General features: G+C 44.3%; 1 protein-coding gene across 7 annotated transcripts in view; it reads right to left on the bottom strand.

Annotated features, from left to right (window-relative positions):
• Nucleotides 1-17476, bottom strand: part of HNF1B (HNF1 homeobox B) — a 61378-nt gene that overhangs the window by 16906 nt on the left and 26996 nt on the right. For 5 of the 7 annotated variants that reach the window (XM_067538081.1, XM_067538082.1, XM_067538083.1 and 2 more), the window contains one exon: nt 3307-3470. The exons of the other annotated variants lie outside the window; for them this stretch is intronic. In XM_067538081.1, coding sequence (XP_067394182.1) covers nt 3307-3470 — 164 coding nt within the window. The remainder of the gene's footprint in view (nt 1-3306; nt 3471-17476) is intronic. 7 annotated transcript variants of the gene reach the window in all.

The raw sequence follows: 17476 nt of genomic DNA, 5'->3' as shown, positions 1-17476 counted from the left end.
GCTGGTCATATTGAAATAGGCTGTATGTTGGAGGAATGCTAGTTAAGTGAGTCTGGTCAGATTTAGGCCCCAGTTCAGCAAGGTGCTTAAGTACATGCCCTACTTTAAGTGTGTGAATTGTCTCACGGACTTCAGTGGGACTACTCCTGTGCTTAAAGACAAGACACATGTGAACGTCTTGTTGAATCAACATCTTGATGTTTTGGACAGCAACCCAATTTTTCATACATGCGTGCCTGAAACGAGGTTATTTAGGCCTGTTCTAGATGGGAGATATGTCCCAATTATAGCCATTAGTATAACTGCACTGGTGCAACCCCCAGTGCAGACAAAGTCAACTGCTTCACACCATAGTAAGCTGTGCCAATGCATATTGTGGCTTTCCTTGTCTACAATGATGGGGGTTTGCACCAGTGGCTGAAATGGGGGTCCCTGATGCAGGCAAGGACTCAGATACCTGAGTAAAACCAGTCTGATTATCAGAAGTGCTGAATATCCACAAATTCCACTGACATTGATGGGAGCTGCAGGTGCTCATCCCCTGGAGAATCAGCCCACTTTTATCTAGGCACCTCAGTATGGATTTAGGACACACACTTCATGGTTCCAGGTGTGAAAGTTTTGGTCTCAGTTGGTAAACGTATTTTGCATTTGTGAGTTTAAGATAGGCCTCACTTTAACTGAAACAAATAAATCTATGCATTTCAGAGCATGAGAATGAGTCAAATTTCTTTATCCAGTATTTTCCATTTTGCAAAATGTTCTTCAAGGCTATCTTACACCACACCAGGTATGCAAGTTAAACCATCAGTCAGAAAGCCATGGAACTTCTTTGCAGTTTGGGCTAATTTGAGATTAGGACCAAAAACTTGAACCAAAAGAAACAAGATAGAGATCACATGACCAAGAAAGTATTCAAACTATATCATCAAAACAACCCTCCAATGAGTTTTCCAGAACTGTGATGGTAAAGGGGTCATAAAATTATGACAAGCCCAAAATACTGATTGGTTCAATAACATGTGCTTCAAAAAAACGTTACTTGAAGATGCAATGACTTCCTTGGCTGTTCTTAATTTGATATGGGATATTAAAGAAACATGTTTACTCACTGGAAACCACAGCCCACAGCATATTTGTGTTAAATAACTTGCAAGTACTAGCTAACTCTGCTGAGGAGATCAGAAATAAACTGGCTAAGATAACAGCCGCACATGAATGAATGACCATAAATGTTGATGGTGCTGGGCATCCTACATTCAGTGGGACCGGTTGAGCCCACCGTCAAGCTGGGTAAAGGCTTCTCCTGCTGTGCATGTTTCTACGATGGGTAAAATTGGTTCCATTTCAACTGAGACTAAATTTCATACATGCACCGTCATGCTTTTTCCCATGCTGCCCCTCACACTTGGGAGGAGCTGCCTGTAAACATCTGCAAAACTACCTCATTAGCCTCCTCCAAATCCTTCCTGAAAACTCTCCTTTGCCGTGATGCCTACAAGAAACTAGATAAAACAACTGGCTATCATCATGCTGACCAATCTCATCTAATGGTTTTCTTGTGCTTCCTCCATCTGTCTGTCTGTGTCCACCTGCTGTCTCGTCTTATACAGTGATTGCAAACTCTTTGGGGCAGGGACTGTCTTTATTCCATATGTGTACAGTGCCTGTTACCATGTAGTTCTTCTCTATGACTGGGGTTCCTAGGTACTACTGCAATACAATACAATAAATAATATGTTTGGGCTAGCACTACAGAATACTCTCCTGTCTTTTTAAAGGAAAGTCTCACAAGGGCCTATCAGTCATTTTTCCAGGCAGTTTTTCAATTTGATTTTTAATGCCTGATGTATCATCTGTTCTTCTGGATTATTTTTGTTGTTATTAGTGATCCACTTAGAAACAAAATGTCCCAAACATGTGAAATCTGAACATAGATCTGGATTTTGCAAATGACCCCCTAACTTTGCAGTGAGTCAAATCTAATGTTCAGATCCAGAAAGCTGTTAGGAATCTGGATTCAGATTATATCGCTTGGGCCCACTGATATTTATTACCACTGCCGCATATCTTTTTTCAAGGCTTGAAGCCAGTTCCCATTGTCCTAATCTATATTATGACCAGGGCTCATTTATATTTCAAAAGTCTCTGGGTGGGTGTGGGCCACCATCTTGTTTCTCCTTTGTACCTCACCCACATTGTCTCTCCAATACCCTGGGATGGACACAGCTACAACAATACTGCAGGTCACCATCTTGGCTAACACCTGGGGGGGTGTTAAACCGGGGACCTCCAGAATTAAATGCGTGAGATGCCACAGCGTGAAATACAGAGCCTTGCTTAACGGGTCTGTAACTAGAGCTGGGAGAACAGATTTTTCGATTCCTTGGCAATTTCAGAATATGTTAAAAAAAAAAAAAAACTGGGTCAGACCAAAGCCACAATCTTTTGAAATTTTTGCCAAACTAAAGTTGAAAAAAAAATCACTTTGGGTCATTCAAAACATTTCGTTTAGATTTCAACCAACCATTCTTAAATGGTTTTGAATTTTTAAAAGAAGAGCTCATTTTGAAATAAAAAAGTCATTTCAAACTGAGGGATTGGAAAAAAAAAAACATTTCAATTTTTTCAGATTTTTAGACAAATTGGGTGAAAATCGACAGGAATTCGCAAAGTGTTTTGGTGTCGCCAAATCTGTATTTTTTGCCGGAAAAAGCTTTGCCCAAAACAAGATTCCACTCAGCTCGAGCTGTAACAGATTGCTATCCTGTGCGGACCAGGCACAGAGGACGACCAGCAACACACATTGACCAGCCGGTTACATGTGTATGCGTTACTCTGGATGTGCGCCCGTGCGTGCGTGTTGGCGATAGAGAGGGAAAGGGGCTTGCTTGTAAAGAAACGGCTTCCCTGGTGAAACTTAGAAAGTCAGAGGGCTTATGAAAAAAAAAATGAATGAGTATTTTATCAACACGAATGTCATCAGCAGCGAAAAGCAAACAGTGATCCACCCAGTGTGCTGCTTTACAAGGCATGCAATCAATAAAATGCAAACGGGCCTGTGTCAGATTTATTGGCTGGATTCAGATGCACACCACTACCTGGTGGGGAAAACCTCGGTCAGATGCTGCCTTTGACTCATGGCAGCTGGGGATTTTTTTTTTTTTACCCCCTCCAACCCTACAATGCTTCATTGTTTCACCTGGGCCTTGTGCGAAACTAAAAAAAAAAAGAAGGCTTGTTTGTTTTGCCCGCTGGGCCCTTATCTTATCAGCTCTGGAGCGACAATAGGCCAGGTGTACTCACCATTTTACCATCAGGAGAGAGTAAATTGTGGCTTGGGTCCAGCCCTGCTGGAGAAACCTGCTGTAGGACAGACTGGCTGGTAGTCACCATGGTGCTGTTGCCATGGTGACTGATTGTCGAAGAGGAAGTGACCTCATTGTTCCCCTGCTGGCTGTACCGGACTCCTGCAAAAACAATTAAGGCCAAGTACAGTGTGTTAACAACCCCTATCTGCCATACAGGCGTACAGCATTTTCATTATGTGTGGTAGGTTAAAAACAGCAGCCAAAAAAATAAACAAACAAACCGTCCGCACGAGATTGTGACGTTTCTGGAGAGAAACGGGACATTTTCATGGCTTCTTTTATAACAACAAACAACAACAACAGACACCAGAGATAAAACTCTTCCTGTATCTCACTGTCAGAGACACCTATGCATCCGTTTCCAAGGCAGCCAAGATAGTTCATGATCTTGTTGCTCTGCATCATTGTTACTAGTCTTATGCATGTGCTTGCAAAAGACTAGACCTCTTACAGCCACCACTTTCTTACAGCCACCAGTGGAGATGGGCTCAAGCAGGATCTAGATTTCAAACACTTCAAAGCTCATGAGGAAGAGCACTTCAGAGCTCCTTTGGGCCTATTTTTAATCTTCTCCATCTCCTAAGTGGATTGAGAACAGTATATCTCCTATCCATGCATTACAGAGATGGAAAAATTCAGGCCCTGTTGCATCTGAACCCACGTTTGGGGCCAAGGGAAAGTTGGGGGTAAGTTTTGGGTTTGGTTCATTTCTCTAATCACGGACAACAAAAGTAGTGAGAGCAAGACATTGGGAAAGAGGCTTGAAATCTTTTGCACCTCAGTTCTGCTCATTTGTGTCTTCAGCATCACTGAGAACCTGGATCTCAAGAGTGATTTGGTTTTGTTTCGCACTTACTTTCTCATAGCTGGTTTTAATCAGTTTAATTTGCTGAGTATTAGCTTTCAAACATCTCATTTGGATGGCACTGGATCTAGGAATTCTGAAGTAAAATGCAAGACTGTTTGGGATGTTCATTTGCATGCAGGTACCCATAACGCTTTTCCTTCCAGAAAACACTTATTTCATAACCCTGCTAGAGTCCGAGCTGTGGGAGCAAATCAATCTGGAAAAGGGTTTGGCCTTTGTGATGCCCAGAATCCAGTGCTATGTGCTTTGCTGGTCAAAATTGGGGAATGCGTCTCCCCTGCCTTCCTAAATTCAGCTTGCAGAGGTTTAGGGCAAAGTTTCCAAGGTGCCCTCAGCCAGGTCTTAATTACACCTGCTATTTTGTTTTCATGATTATTTACACATGTAAGCCAGACAGTTGGATGTCTTGCCACCCACAATTTGTGCATTCAAGTGCCATTCATACATGCAAATGCAGCATTTTGCATGCAAAAACCAGCAAGCAAAATTCTGAAAGCAAATGTGAACGACGTTGATTTTAAAACAATGTCCTTATTGCATTTGGATTGGTTTTCACACCACCTGTTTTTAGACAGGTTACTCGCTCCTTGCAGTCACCCCATCTATTGCATTAGATCGGTGACAGGCAGAATGAAAGAACTCAGAATATGCACAGCACTGTTTAAGCCTGTCTAATTGCACTTTATGCAATATGTACTATTTGTTGCTCGGCTGAGAGGAGATTCAGGGCTGTAAAACCCTTGATGGAGAGCTTTTGTGCAAGGACCACCTTTCCACAGTATGTTTACAACCTGCCCTCTCTCTCTCTCTCTCTCTCTCAAGCAGTAAAAGCTAGAAAGCCAACAAGAGAGAAAGTACACAATGCGGGCAGAGTCAAAGGCCCTGTGTTTATTTTACTGTCAGTCAAAGCTCTGCCCCCAAATGGGTAGCAAAGACAACCCCAGCAGAGAAGGCCAAAGTTAGTGAAGGACTTGCATGGAAGCACATGGAAAAACTATGTTACCTCTGATGTAGTCACAGCTGCTGTTATTTAACTCCAGACTTGACAACAGGCATGGGAAACAACAGAGGAAGGACCCCAGCCCTCAGTTCCCCTGATTTCGGTGCATCCCAGTTTTTAGATCACTATAAACATTTTTAATTTTAGTCCTGGTGCAAGGTTGGCACCCTGAAACTGAAGGCCTCTATTTATCTACACCATGGGTAGTGGCAGTGCAAGATTCACTATCTTTATGACCCCTCCCACCCTTCCCCTGTGGGTGGACCATCGCTTAGGGAGAGAGGGCATGCTATGTCAATGCAGTTCTTGGCTTTGCTATCTTGGGCGCTGATCCTGAACTGAGATCTGTGCAGAGGTACCCCAGTACCTTCCAAGAGCACCACTGACTTCAATGGGGTCTGCATGGGGAGGCAGTTGCAGGGTCAGGGCCTCAGGGGGCCCTTCACCCTGGTATCTGGGCCTCTCTGCTGAGACAACCTACCCATGTGCCAAAGAGAATTACTGGTGATGATGTTTTTAATGACATGGACATTCTTCCCACTGTAGCAGGATAGGAACCTCCTTCACTCAGCTAGCCTACAATTGCAAACAAGGTATCATACCCAGGAATTTATCAGTGTCCATGACATTTAAAAAATGGATGATAATCAGGGCAAAAATTAAACTTCACAGTTTTCTGGGTAAATATTGGTTAATATTGGGGAATAGGAGGACATTAAAAAGCAACATATAGAGAAAAGTCAGAGTATTGAAAGTAAAAGCAGTTGAATACTATGGTTGATTTCATGAACTGTACATTAAAAGTACAGCCATGTGCACACATCCACATGTGTATCTTCCACTACATTGCTTTACTTTAGCAGACAGCTTTGCATTTACACTGAGATTGAATCATTCTGAACACTACCTAATGTTGTGTATTGGATTTTCTTACCATAATCAGTATTTTCATATACTTGAGTGGTCCAAAATTTGGGTGAAAAACAGTAAAAACCAAACAGTGGCTTTTGTAGAAGAGCCTACGCTGCAGTCACGATTGCAGCTCAGGCAGACATACCCGGGCTAGCTAGCGTGGGTCCCCGGCGAGTAATTACCCAGTGTTCTGGGTGGGCTTACACAGCCCACGTTAACCTTGTGCGATCATGGCTTCGCTGAACCAGAACCCGAGCTAGCCACATCTACTCAAGCTCCAATAACGCCCCGTGATTGCAGTGTAGACATATCCACAGTTCTAGCTATATGGCTAGATACATCTGGGCACTCCTGTCCTGGACTGGTTTGTACCGAGAGGCAAGTGAATCTGTGACCCATGAGATGACTATTCCCCCCACCCCATCTCCTGATCCTCTCAGTTATCAATAAGTCTTTCCAACAGCCAAGAGCGATCGGATTCTGACTTCCGTACCAGGCCTTTATGAATCACATTTCACCTCCTGACTCGGTCCTTAGACACTTCTGAGTAAGAGAGCATGTCAGGGAAATAAAAGATTGACAGCTTCAAAGGCAAGAGGACATCTCAGCCCATCAAAGTCTATGTATGCACCAACGATCCAGTCTGGAGTTAGCACAATGCTTCAGTATCAATATATTTAATTTGGCTAAAAAATCCCCTGCATTGATAACCATTGGACCTGCAGCGTGTCACTGGAAGCTCACAAATAGCAGATCACAAATAATTAACTGAGGAAACCCAATGGAAACAAAAGCCTCTTTTACAAGGCTGCCTTGACAAATGCAGCATAAAAGTCATCTATTATAAACAGTCGACCACCACGTATAACAAGCAGGTTCAATACACTGTCTTGGTGGATGAAGTGACTGTTTGTGAATGGTACAGGACTGACAGCTCTGGAGTCTCACTGCCAATGTCTGTTCACAAAAAGCAGATACAGCCCGGGTAGCAGAGATGCAGTTGCCTCACTATTGTGCCTCCGTCCTGACAGAGGAAAGCCACCTCAAAAGAGTGTGAAAGGGGTTCAGTCTCCAGGGCTCACTCCATCCTTATCCGCTATGCTGAGACCCCAGTAACCATGCTGGTTAGCACCAGCTGAGATGCAGAGTCCTGGCCAGTAAGAAACTGGAGTGAGAACACGAACACATTCACACAGGCCACTACAAAGCTTTTAGATGAGAGGAATATTGATAGCATAGCATCTTTCATTGCCAAGAATCCTGACAAATATCTTTGAAAGGCTCCAAGTCAGAGCTAGGTGAAATTTTTCAGCCAAAATCCATCCCCCCTCCCCCTCCCATTAAAAAAAATCCAGATCCAGGTCAACTGAAATATTTTGCAAATTCATGTCAAATTCACCAAATTGTTTCAGTTGATAATAAAAACCCCAAATACCAAGACACTGAAACATTTTATTTCAACATTATCAGGGTGAAACATTTTGATCTTACAACGAGAAAAGACTTTCCGTTTTGGAACGTACTTCAATTTCATCTTAAGAAGGTTTTAAATAGCTCATAAAAAACAAACATAACATTTTGTTTTTCAGTTGAACAAAATATATCCTTTGTTCTGAAACATTTTTTTTTAAACTTTTCATTAAATTGAAAATTTCAAAAAAATTCATTTTGGGTTGACATTCAATTTCCCCCCTCGTTTATTCAGAATGGCCAGCGAACAAAAAAATGGTTTAAAAATTGGTTATTTTACAGCTCCCCTCCAAGTCTCACTATCATCTTGTCCCCCCCTACCTTTTTCTTTCTTTTTAAATGACCTTGTGCACCAGAAGAGCTGCGATCGGGAGCTATGGACGAATTGTAGGACAACATGATTGCAGCTTTATCATGACATGTCACAGCATTGTGTGAGGGCTACACAACATCGCCAGTCCTGAATCTCAGAGACACTGAAGCTGTGAAAATATCAGGCTCTGAATGTGGGATGGACCCAGGGAAATCACAACTGTCCTAAGCATTTAGGGCAACTCAGTGGCAGCCCCCATGCAAATTAGGAAAATAAAATTCCCTACAGTCAGCATGGAAGCCAACTGGCTGGGTTGATTGCCAACTCAAAAAAGGTTCAGTTTGGAGATGCACCCGATGGCTTATATATGCAACTCCAAACTAGTTGAACTGCCTGAGGCTACAAAACTAGTCAGGAAACTCTCGTGGATTTCTTCATGAGACTTCTGCTTCTGGACAGAACCTAGCAGTTCAGAGGTAGCAAACATGAAAGATAACAGGGTGGTTGGGGATGACAAGGAAAGTTATACAAACTTCACAAGAAATTTGAAAAAGTTTGGGCAAAGGTTCACGCTGGTCATTATTTCCACCAGGGACAGGAGGACCCCAGGGCCACGATGTGGGTTAGTTCAACCACATGTTGATGGGCTTGATGCAGGAATCAGTGGGTAAAAGTCTAAGAACATTAATGGTTCCTTCTGGCCTGAAAAATCTATGAATCAATGGTGGTGAAAGAAAGAAAAATGAATGATGGTGGATTATAATGATCTGACGTAGCCCTTGAAGGATACCAATGCACTTTACACATTAGCATAGAAGTCATAGAAACGGAGGGTTGGGAGGGAACTCTAGAGGTTATCGAGCCCATCCCCATGCATTAAGGAAGCACTGAATTGACATATACGCACACACCCACCACTGAAATGCAGCCACCTCTGGAGAGAATCTGTATGATTCTTCTAACACTGCACAACAAACAAGTACAGAACAAACACCAAAAAAGCGTCTCTTTTTCTTTAGATTTTCAGTGTCAGCTGGTTAAACATGTCAAACAGTTAAGAATCCTCCCGTGATGACTTTGGCTCCTGGTCATTTCCCAACAATTCTCCCATCCCTGATAATGGAAGAATGTTCTTTGGCAGGTAGACATTTGCCACTATGAGTGACTGTCCCAGCCACGGACAAGGTAAACATTACTCAACTGAAGCACTGTCACACACATTCTTGTCCTGTATTCCTAACCTCATGCAAAGTGTGTTTCAATTGCTGTTGGGTCAGAAAATCTGAAAAATTATTTAAACAATGGGAGGGGAAGATAATATCAACGGGCTGCAGGAGGCTTTTTTTAAAAAAAATCTATAAATTATAGGCAGCTCCTGTTTTCTTTAGTATGAAGCAAAAATACAACTTGCTTCCCTATCTAACTTAATAGGGAACAAATCAATAATGTTTTATAGAAATGTAATAGGATTCTGTAGAAATTACTCTAAAAACCTATAGTATTTTACAGAGAATAAGTGCCTTTCTATAGGTTTAAGCAATACTATAAAATCGACAGTAGGGATATTATTCTCTATTAAATACTAGACAGTTTTTCTAATCTCTATTAAATACAGTAGGGTTTTTCCACAAGGACTGATCTCTTACAAAGTCAAAAATCACAATATTTCCAACCCTGGGTTTCAAAAATCATGAGTCAGCTCCCCCGAAATAATGAGATTTAAAAAAATTCTCATGATTTTTAAGCCAAAGGATACACTTGGGATTCTTTTTATTTGCCTTCTGTTTTTTGAGTCTTTAGAGTTCATATTTTCAAGCTTTCCTCTGCCACTCTGAGGGTGAGAAATTTTGTTTTGAAGAAACCAAAACTGACCCCAGGACTCCAGGTGCTGGGGCTTTCAGAAAAAACACCAAATATTGCGAGACTCATGATAAAATAATGAGAGTTGGCAGCAGTACCTGGAAAAATCCACTGGTGGTAAGAAAGAAGGCAATCTTGACATTCGTGCTTAGGGGAATTTTTTAACTCAGTTCAAGAGAGAAAGAGGTTCTACAGAGTGGTCAGTTTCAGCAAAGCAGCAGCATTAGCCGTGTGGGAAGAAGTATCTACATGGTGGGGAAGCAAAGGATTGTTAGAATTGCACTCGGGCGATGTCTACACAAAGAGTTAGGGATGTGATTCCCTGCTCCTTTGGACGTAGTTGTGGTGGCTGGCGGACAGCGGGCGTGAGTATAAATAGCAGGGTGGCTTTAGTAGCGCTGCAGTGGCAGCAGAGGCATGCCTGAGCTGTGCCAGGTAAAAATCCACCTGAAACTGCCACTACTCAGCATGGCTACCCTGCGGGATGAGAGCTAGCATGAGTATGCGTTCGCCAGCGGGAGCATCAGATCCCTTGATTTTACCATAGACAGCCTCAGGGATGGATCCTGCACCATTGAAATAAAGCATAAGGGGTAGCCCGGTGCCCTGAGCACAGGACTAAGAGCCAAGGTCTTTTCGGTTCTACTCCCAGCTCTGACAAGGCTGTCTGAGGAGTGGTTTCCCAAAGACCAAACTATTCTGCCTTGGATTTCTCCTTCCGTCCAATGAGGATAATTACTATCACAGCCATGCAGCACCAGCGGTTTGCTAGGCAGATACTTTCACTTATTTAGGTGGATTAAATATGTAATGTTTGCAAAACACTGAAAAATGCCAGGGTAATTATTATTGTTAACAGCATGCCCTAAATATCTTGATTGGCTTTTTCTTTTAGCACTCTTGAGCGCTCGGTAGTTTTAGAGCAGAACACACGGAGTTCTTAGGCTTCTTACACTAACCCGGCTATTAGAAGACAGTCATCTTTTCTACTTTTCCCAGGCAGCCTCCCTGCTCATAGGCTCCTCCCACACCCATTCACCAGGTCGCGATTTTCTCCTCAAATTCTTTATGAAAACAGGGGTGTTGTCTGCAACAGGAGCAAGTTTGTAAGAGTTGGTACAAACAGGAAACACAAATCCCTGCTCCGTCACCCCCACCCAGGGATTCCCCAGTACATCCTGGCTAAAGTTTTCTACGACTGCCTATGGATTTTGAGATGTCTTAAAGGGGCCTGATTGTCAGAGTGTGAGGCCTTTAAATGGCCTTTAAATGTCTTCAGATTAGACACCCAAAAACAGAGATTTCCACAATCACTAATCCCCTTTCTGAAAATCCTCGTCTTTTATGCATCCTCCTTCTAGCCTGTAAACTGTTTGGAGAGGGGACCATCGGCTGTCCTATGCGGAGTCCATTGCAGGTGTTCAAAGGACACGTGATCCATTAGAATCCCAGCACCATAGGGTCATCTAATCCATCCCCCTTGCTGTGGGAGGATTAAGTATTCGAGGCCATTCCCGGCATTTATTTCTCCTCTACCCTGGTCTTACAAACCTTGTGTTTGGCATGGAGCTGATTTCCTGTTATCTTTGGAAATCAAGGGAGTTGCCATCGGCTAGAAAATCAAAAGCTACCTTGCCAACACAGCAGCTGTGTTCTGCCCCAGAACAGAACGCTTCCCTCTTGCAGTGGCTTGGGACAGAGAAAGCTCTCAGAGCTCTTCACAATGTTGTTCATGGTTTATGGAAAGCAGAGTTGGGTCAGACAGCTATTGAAAACCTGGATCAATTGTTCGATCTCTCCCCCTTGTAGTTCCACAGCTTGAAGCAGCTCCAGTGTAAAGAGATTTATTTCTCCCCACTCTTACCTCCCAACCAACCCACTGCAGCCTGCTAAGACAGGAACCTGCATGTGAACCACTGTTAATGGGCTTGTGCTTTTTAAACACTCTTTTAGTAGAGCTACCACCATCATATAAAAGTCTGTTTATTGGACCTGGCTATTGTTTGGCCATCAACTTGCACAGCCTGTGAACTGTTTTATTGGCTTTCCCAAGTTTTCTAGGCCAACTGGCCCAGCCGCAGCATCAGTTCCAGCCCAACCATGAACACTTCAGTCTTTAACCATATGACTTTGAGAGACTAAGGCCTTGGTTTAAGAGGCAGATTCTTCCAGCACCAGGTTTGACACAGGATAAGCAGCCACCGCAATGACATATGAGGAGGAGCCCACCAGAGATCAGATTTCCAGTGCTGAAGACCATAAGATGCTGTTTAGGAGACATAGATAGGGTGAGGATTTGGGGGATACTGAACTCCACACCTAGGGTCATAGTTGAACCTGGAGGTGGGAAATTTTCCTGTCTCTGTTTTGCTTATGTAACTCATTTTACGTGGCACCTGGGCCACTCAGAACCCTGGAGCTTCAGATTTTGCAGCGAACTTTCCCTCTGGCTCCAGCAGGGAGTTTCAGGTCCCAAGAGGAGACTTTACCTCTGAGCTACCACATCAGGCACTTATTCTTACTGCTAAGAGGGAGAGAGCTATCATCACACTGGTTATGGATAGTGATGGTCAGATCATTATTACTCTCTGGTCGATCCTGTGCTTTCCTCACACAGGGGGAGAAGAAATAAAAATATCTACCTCCAGCACAAGGGGGAAATCTTGCTTCCCTTCCCAATCTCTTGTGGGCATCGGGGACCTTGTATCTACCTTGTAGATAGCAGAACTGGTCTGGTTCTGATGTGGAATGGGACTGGCAGGTGGAAGTCAACATCTTATGTGCAACATGGAGCTGTGCTCTGTGGACTCTCCTCCCACCCTGGCAGGCAGAGGAGCTAGGGGTGGAAGGGCAGGGCTTCTGGCTCAGTACCAAGCCTGTCCCCATTTCCCACCCCTCCACAGGCAGGCCTGCAGCTGCTGAGAACCCTGCGACACCCCCCCAGGCTGCAGTCAGGTCCCTCGCCCTGCAAGCTGTCAAACTCTGCTCGGGTCTCAGCAGCCCCCCGTCTCCTCTCCTTCCTGGAATCACGGCCTTGAAATAGCAACAGGAGAACGACAGAGGTCAGTTCCTCCGACGTCACAAGAATCCCACTCTCTGTGGCCTGGTGCTTTCCCCTCAGCTCCCTTTAAAGAAAGAAAGTCCAGGAGCAGAGAAATGCAGCCCAGCTCTGCTCTCCCGTCCTTATTCCCTTTGCTGCATTTCACATACACCAGGCCTGACTGCAGCACTCACGTGCGAGCTCAGGAGAGTGTATTCCAAACAGCCACCTTCTGCGTAACCTCCCGGGTACAAAGGACACTATTTTAAACAGAATGGCGGCCCCCAGCCCTAACACTCCCTTACCCCCTTTTTCGCTAGCACAGCCACGAGCGCTTCCACGCACATTAGAGCCGCATTCGGTCCCCAGTGACGTCCGCCGGCGTCAGTGGGAGTTGGATCACACGTTACGGTGCTGACCTTCCAAGATCCAGTGCAGCAAGAGGGGGAGGAAACCTGAGGCCCACACCTGAATAAATGTCAGCGGGAGCTCGTCACCTGTCCGAATAGCACAGAGAATGACTCGTTCCAGGCCTTAGGAGAGTTCTTCCTTAAATCAATCAGCCTGTGTTATTCAGAGACTGGTTAATATGGCCAGGAAAAATCGCTCCCTTATCTAATATAGAACCAGTTGATCAAAGACACTCCCCTCTTGGATTAATTTTGATCATTATCATCTCACTTTAAAGGTCTGGGATCCGTCTCTCTCCCATACCCACCTGCCTCCCCCATAGCACAGTAGCTGCATGGTACCAGAATCCTCTTTCAAGTGAGCCTGTGAAGGGCTCCCTCAGCCCCAACACTCGCTCCCTCTGGTGGTCCTGTCTGAGCCTGAGGTTTTTGGCCTTTAGGACACAGTGCAAGATTTGCTCAGTTGAGCTGGGTTTCCGGTGTGTGAGAGTATCTGAGAAGGGATTTATTGGCAGGGGTGCAGAATGAACTTCTTGGAGGCTTGTGATGGGTGTTAGCTAGATTTTTTATATGCAGCCCACTGTTGTCCTGCGACAATAAGGGCAGGAAAAAAACACCCGAAAAAGCATTTCTGAATAGGAGCAAAGAGCACAAAGAAAGCAGTTGCCAGCCCTAGATGTTTTGTTGTTTTGGGGAGCAGGAATTCTGTTTCTCTTACAGTTTAGGAACCAGATTGATGTTATTTGGTTGAAAATTTTTGCATACTTGATTTCTTTTTAGTCTCCTGGGATGGGGAATTAACTTATGGCCAGTTTTAGTTGTGAGTGAATTTTTTACGGACTGCTTATAACTCCCTGAAAACAAGGGTCGACAATGCAAATGCTGACACAACTAGAATGCACTTTTGTTTGAAGCTTCACAGGCATCAAAACAAAAACACCCCATGAACTATTGGCGGTGTCTGGACCCCAAACCTAACGTCCAATTCTTTTCTGGCCTCAATGGACAAACTAATAAGATCTGTGTCGTTTCTGTGGTGGAGCTGCCTTGATCATCATGGACAAAACAGTTTACAAACATTTCAAGTAGCCGGTGAAACAGGATCAGATAAATGGAAAGGATTTGTTTTGCTTTTCAAATTGTTGCATCTTTCAGCTTCACTTTTGACCAGAGGACAACAGTGAAAAGGCCTTTCTCCTTTTCAGATTTCCAGCTCAAAAGTAAACCGAGTGAAACATTATTTGCTTTTTGGGCTGCCACTCAAATTGTCTTGAAAGTGTTAATTTCACTAAGTTATAGGGTGCATAGTTTATATCCATTATAAACCTGTTTATGGGGACAGGACCCTCCCATTCTGCTGGTGTCATAAAGTTCTAATTACCCCCAATAAAACCAGAAAGGCTTCTAACAGCACACTGTACCGACCTACCAGGACAATGAACAGAACAGTAAAATATTGCAGTTGCTGAGCCATGCCAGTTGTATCCTCTGGTATTAGAATCTAGAATCAGAACCGACGGATGTAACCCAACACTAGAAAGAACCATTTATAATTATATAAAGCCACACAAATTGAAGCGATCAGAACCAACTCTGTGCTGATAGCACTCTCTAGAGAACAAACATGAACCGCCCTTTGCATCCAGATATTGTGATCATCACATGTATCAAAAGGAATTCTTTATAGTACGGGTTTGATGCATTAGAGGATACAAGGCTAGCTCCTTAGCTGGCATCGCTGCACCGATTTTAACGGCGCTATGTCTAGTTACACCAGCTGATGATCTGGCCTTGGCAGTTCTCCCTGCTGTTGGGCACTGATTGTGTTCCCTGAAGCTTGATGAAGCTGGCTGACTCGAACTGCAAACACACACCTCCCTAGCTGGCAGAGTCGCTAGTCACCAACCATGCCCACATGGGTTAGGTGGATTAGATTCAAGCAGGCCCAAGCTGACAGAGAATAAAGGCGTTGTAAGGTTGTTGGTCTCTCTTTATTTGTTCACTCTGTCCCGACCCCAATGCTCGGGCCTTGTGGAAGGGTCCAGGAGAGGAGGCGTAAGTAAGATTGCAGTGCCATTCTTACAGAGCCTGATCCTAAGCCAGCCAATGAAAAAGGATTCCCATGGAAGTCTGTGAACTTTGGATCAGACCCCCCCAATTAACAGGAACATGTCAGGATATCTGTCCAAGGTACAGCACCACATATGCAGGGCATCTCTCCTTACATTCTTGTTTAATCACTGGGTCTGTGTGATCTGATGAATCTCACTCTGCAAGTGGGATAAGAGATAAACTGCAAAGTTCACACTGAGCTGGATAATAGAGGCTCTGTTTTCCCCAAGAACCAATGTTTGCTCCTGTTTCAGGTGGTATTTCAGGCTGCGGCGCAGCTGCCGGTGTGGGTGGGTAGTGTTTATGAGTGTTCGCTCCGTGACCCTACATTGGCTTCCATGCACTGCGCCGATGCGACTATTCTCTCTGTTCCTAAAAAGACTGTATGAACTAGCTCTGCACCGGCCCCGGGCTGCATTTGGCACATACCAATGTGCCTATTCTGTCTGCTTCCAGGTGCCAGCCTGCATGGGACCTACTGACATACAGTTCCTCATTTGTGAGTACACATACCCACAAGACTAGGTCTTGTCTTGCTTCTTTGTATGCAAACCCTAGAGTCTGACTAGGTTATCACATGGAAATTGACAGCAGAATGCTTTGAGCTTTCTGCTGGTTAATCTCGTCAATATCCTGATTGTTTTTGGACTCTTGAAGATAAAAATGGCATAAACCAGCGTCTATGGGAAGGCATTGAGTTAACAAGATAAAACACGGTCTGACCTTCAAATCAAACAGATAATGGAGACCACTGATAAATGGCTCTATCGGAAGGGACAAATTCAGGAATTAGAAGAAGCCCCTTATGATAATAGTCATGCCATTTAAATAGGCTGTAAAATATCCACCTCTGAATAATTAAAAACGTGGTCACGGATTAGATGGATGGATGGATACCCCAAAGGATTTCATGTACATATTTATTCTGATTTGATTTTTTTTTTTAAAGGCCCTGTATGGCACTAGCCATGCTCACTCCCTTCTTTGAAGAATGCAAAAATGTCTCACTTTTCAACCAAGATGTTATATCTAGGAATAATTTTGCAACTGCCCCCATAAATTCAAATCCCATTATTTCCTGGCCAGAGAAGTCATTTGGAGGAGGAGGGGGGGATAGGAAGTAGGTGCTGCTGCAGCGTCTCAGGCATGCCATTAAGCTGTCAAGGCATTTAGTGCTCCAGACAGCCCCACGCATGGGGCAAGGGCAGTTCAAATCCCAGCATGGACAACCATAGCTGAGGTCGGTGAGACAGCTGGTAAGGGGAGCTGCCACCCTCGCTGCTTTCTGGCTGGCATTACTCTGCCATGGATTAAAAATGCTTTGGGAAGAAGTTATTAACCAGCAACCCAAGGGCTCCTTACAACCCCTGAAGATCATACTGGAAGGGGTTAGCACTGAGATCCGAACTGGAGCCCTGAATCGAAGCACCCTACACAGTTCTGGAGGGAGCGGGAAGAGAAAGGTACTGTTTGATTTGCGCTGCCCCTGGATCTCAACCTGACCCTTGGATTATGCAAGCAAGGTTGGATCAACAGTGGAAAGAGCCCCATGGTCTGGATCTAATTCTGAGATGTTCCAAGCTGGCAGAATCTCCTCAAGTTAGTTGGTTGAGAGATTTCTGCCATTCGGGGCCAAAAATCACATGAAAGCAACTCACAAGGGTTTTACACTGTTGTAGCCAAGCCTGAACTCGGCCCTCAATTCAGCCTCAAAACTGAAACCTAATCTAGATCCACCCAGTTCAATCTCTAGTACCAGCAAATCTGGACGGGGCTTCACCCTCCTTAAAAAACCCTCTCCAATCAGTCACCAGCACTAGTCAAGGGGTAACCTCACAAGCATAGGTCTGGATGCTTTGATCAGGCCCCTCCGCACCCCTCCGCCTGCCTTCTGAAAAGATCCCTTTAAAGAGAAAATATTCTCCTCGTTACTGAAAAACCTTTCCCCGTTCCAACCTTCCGCTCCCCAAAACAAGTGTTAAAATCCTCCTCCCTATGCCAGGCACCCCATCATCCCCATCCCGGTATCAGCTATTGCATCTCTCTGCTCTCCCAGGCTCGCTCTGTTCTTGGGATAGGTATGAAGCTATGGCAAGGATCCATAGCTCTGAAGAAACCGG

The sequence above is a fragment of the Emydura macquarii genome, unplaced genomic scaffold (assembly GCF_026122565.2).
Source record: "Emydura macquarii macquarii isolate MOO-44397 ecotype Brisbane River unplaced genomic scaffold, CSIRO-AGI_Emac_v2 contig_450, whole genome shotgun sequence".
In the NCBI taxonomy this organism is placed as follows: domain Eukaryota; kingdom Metazoa; phylum Chordata; order Testudines; family Chelidae; genus Emydura; species Emydura macquarii.
Note: the sequence above shows the minus strand (reverse complement) of the source record. Positions and strands in the feature narration are given on the sequence as shown.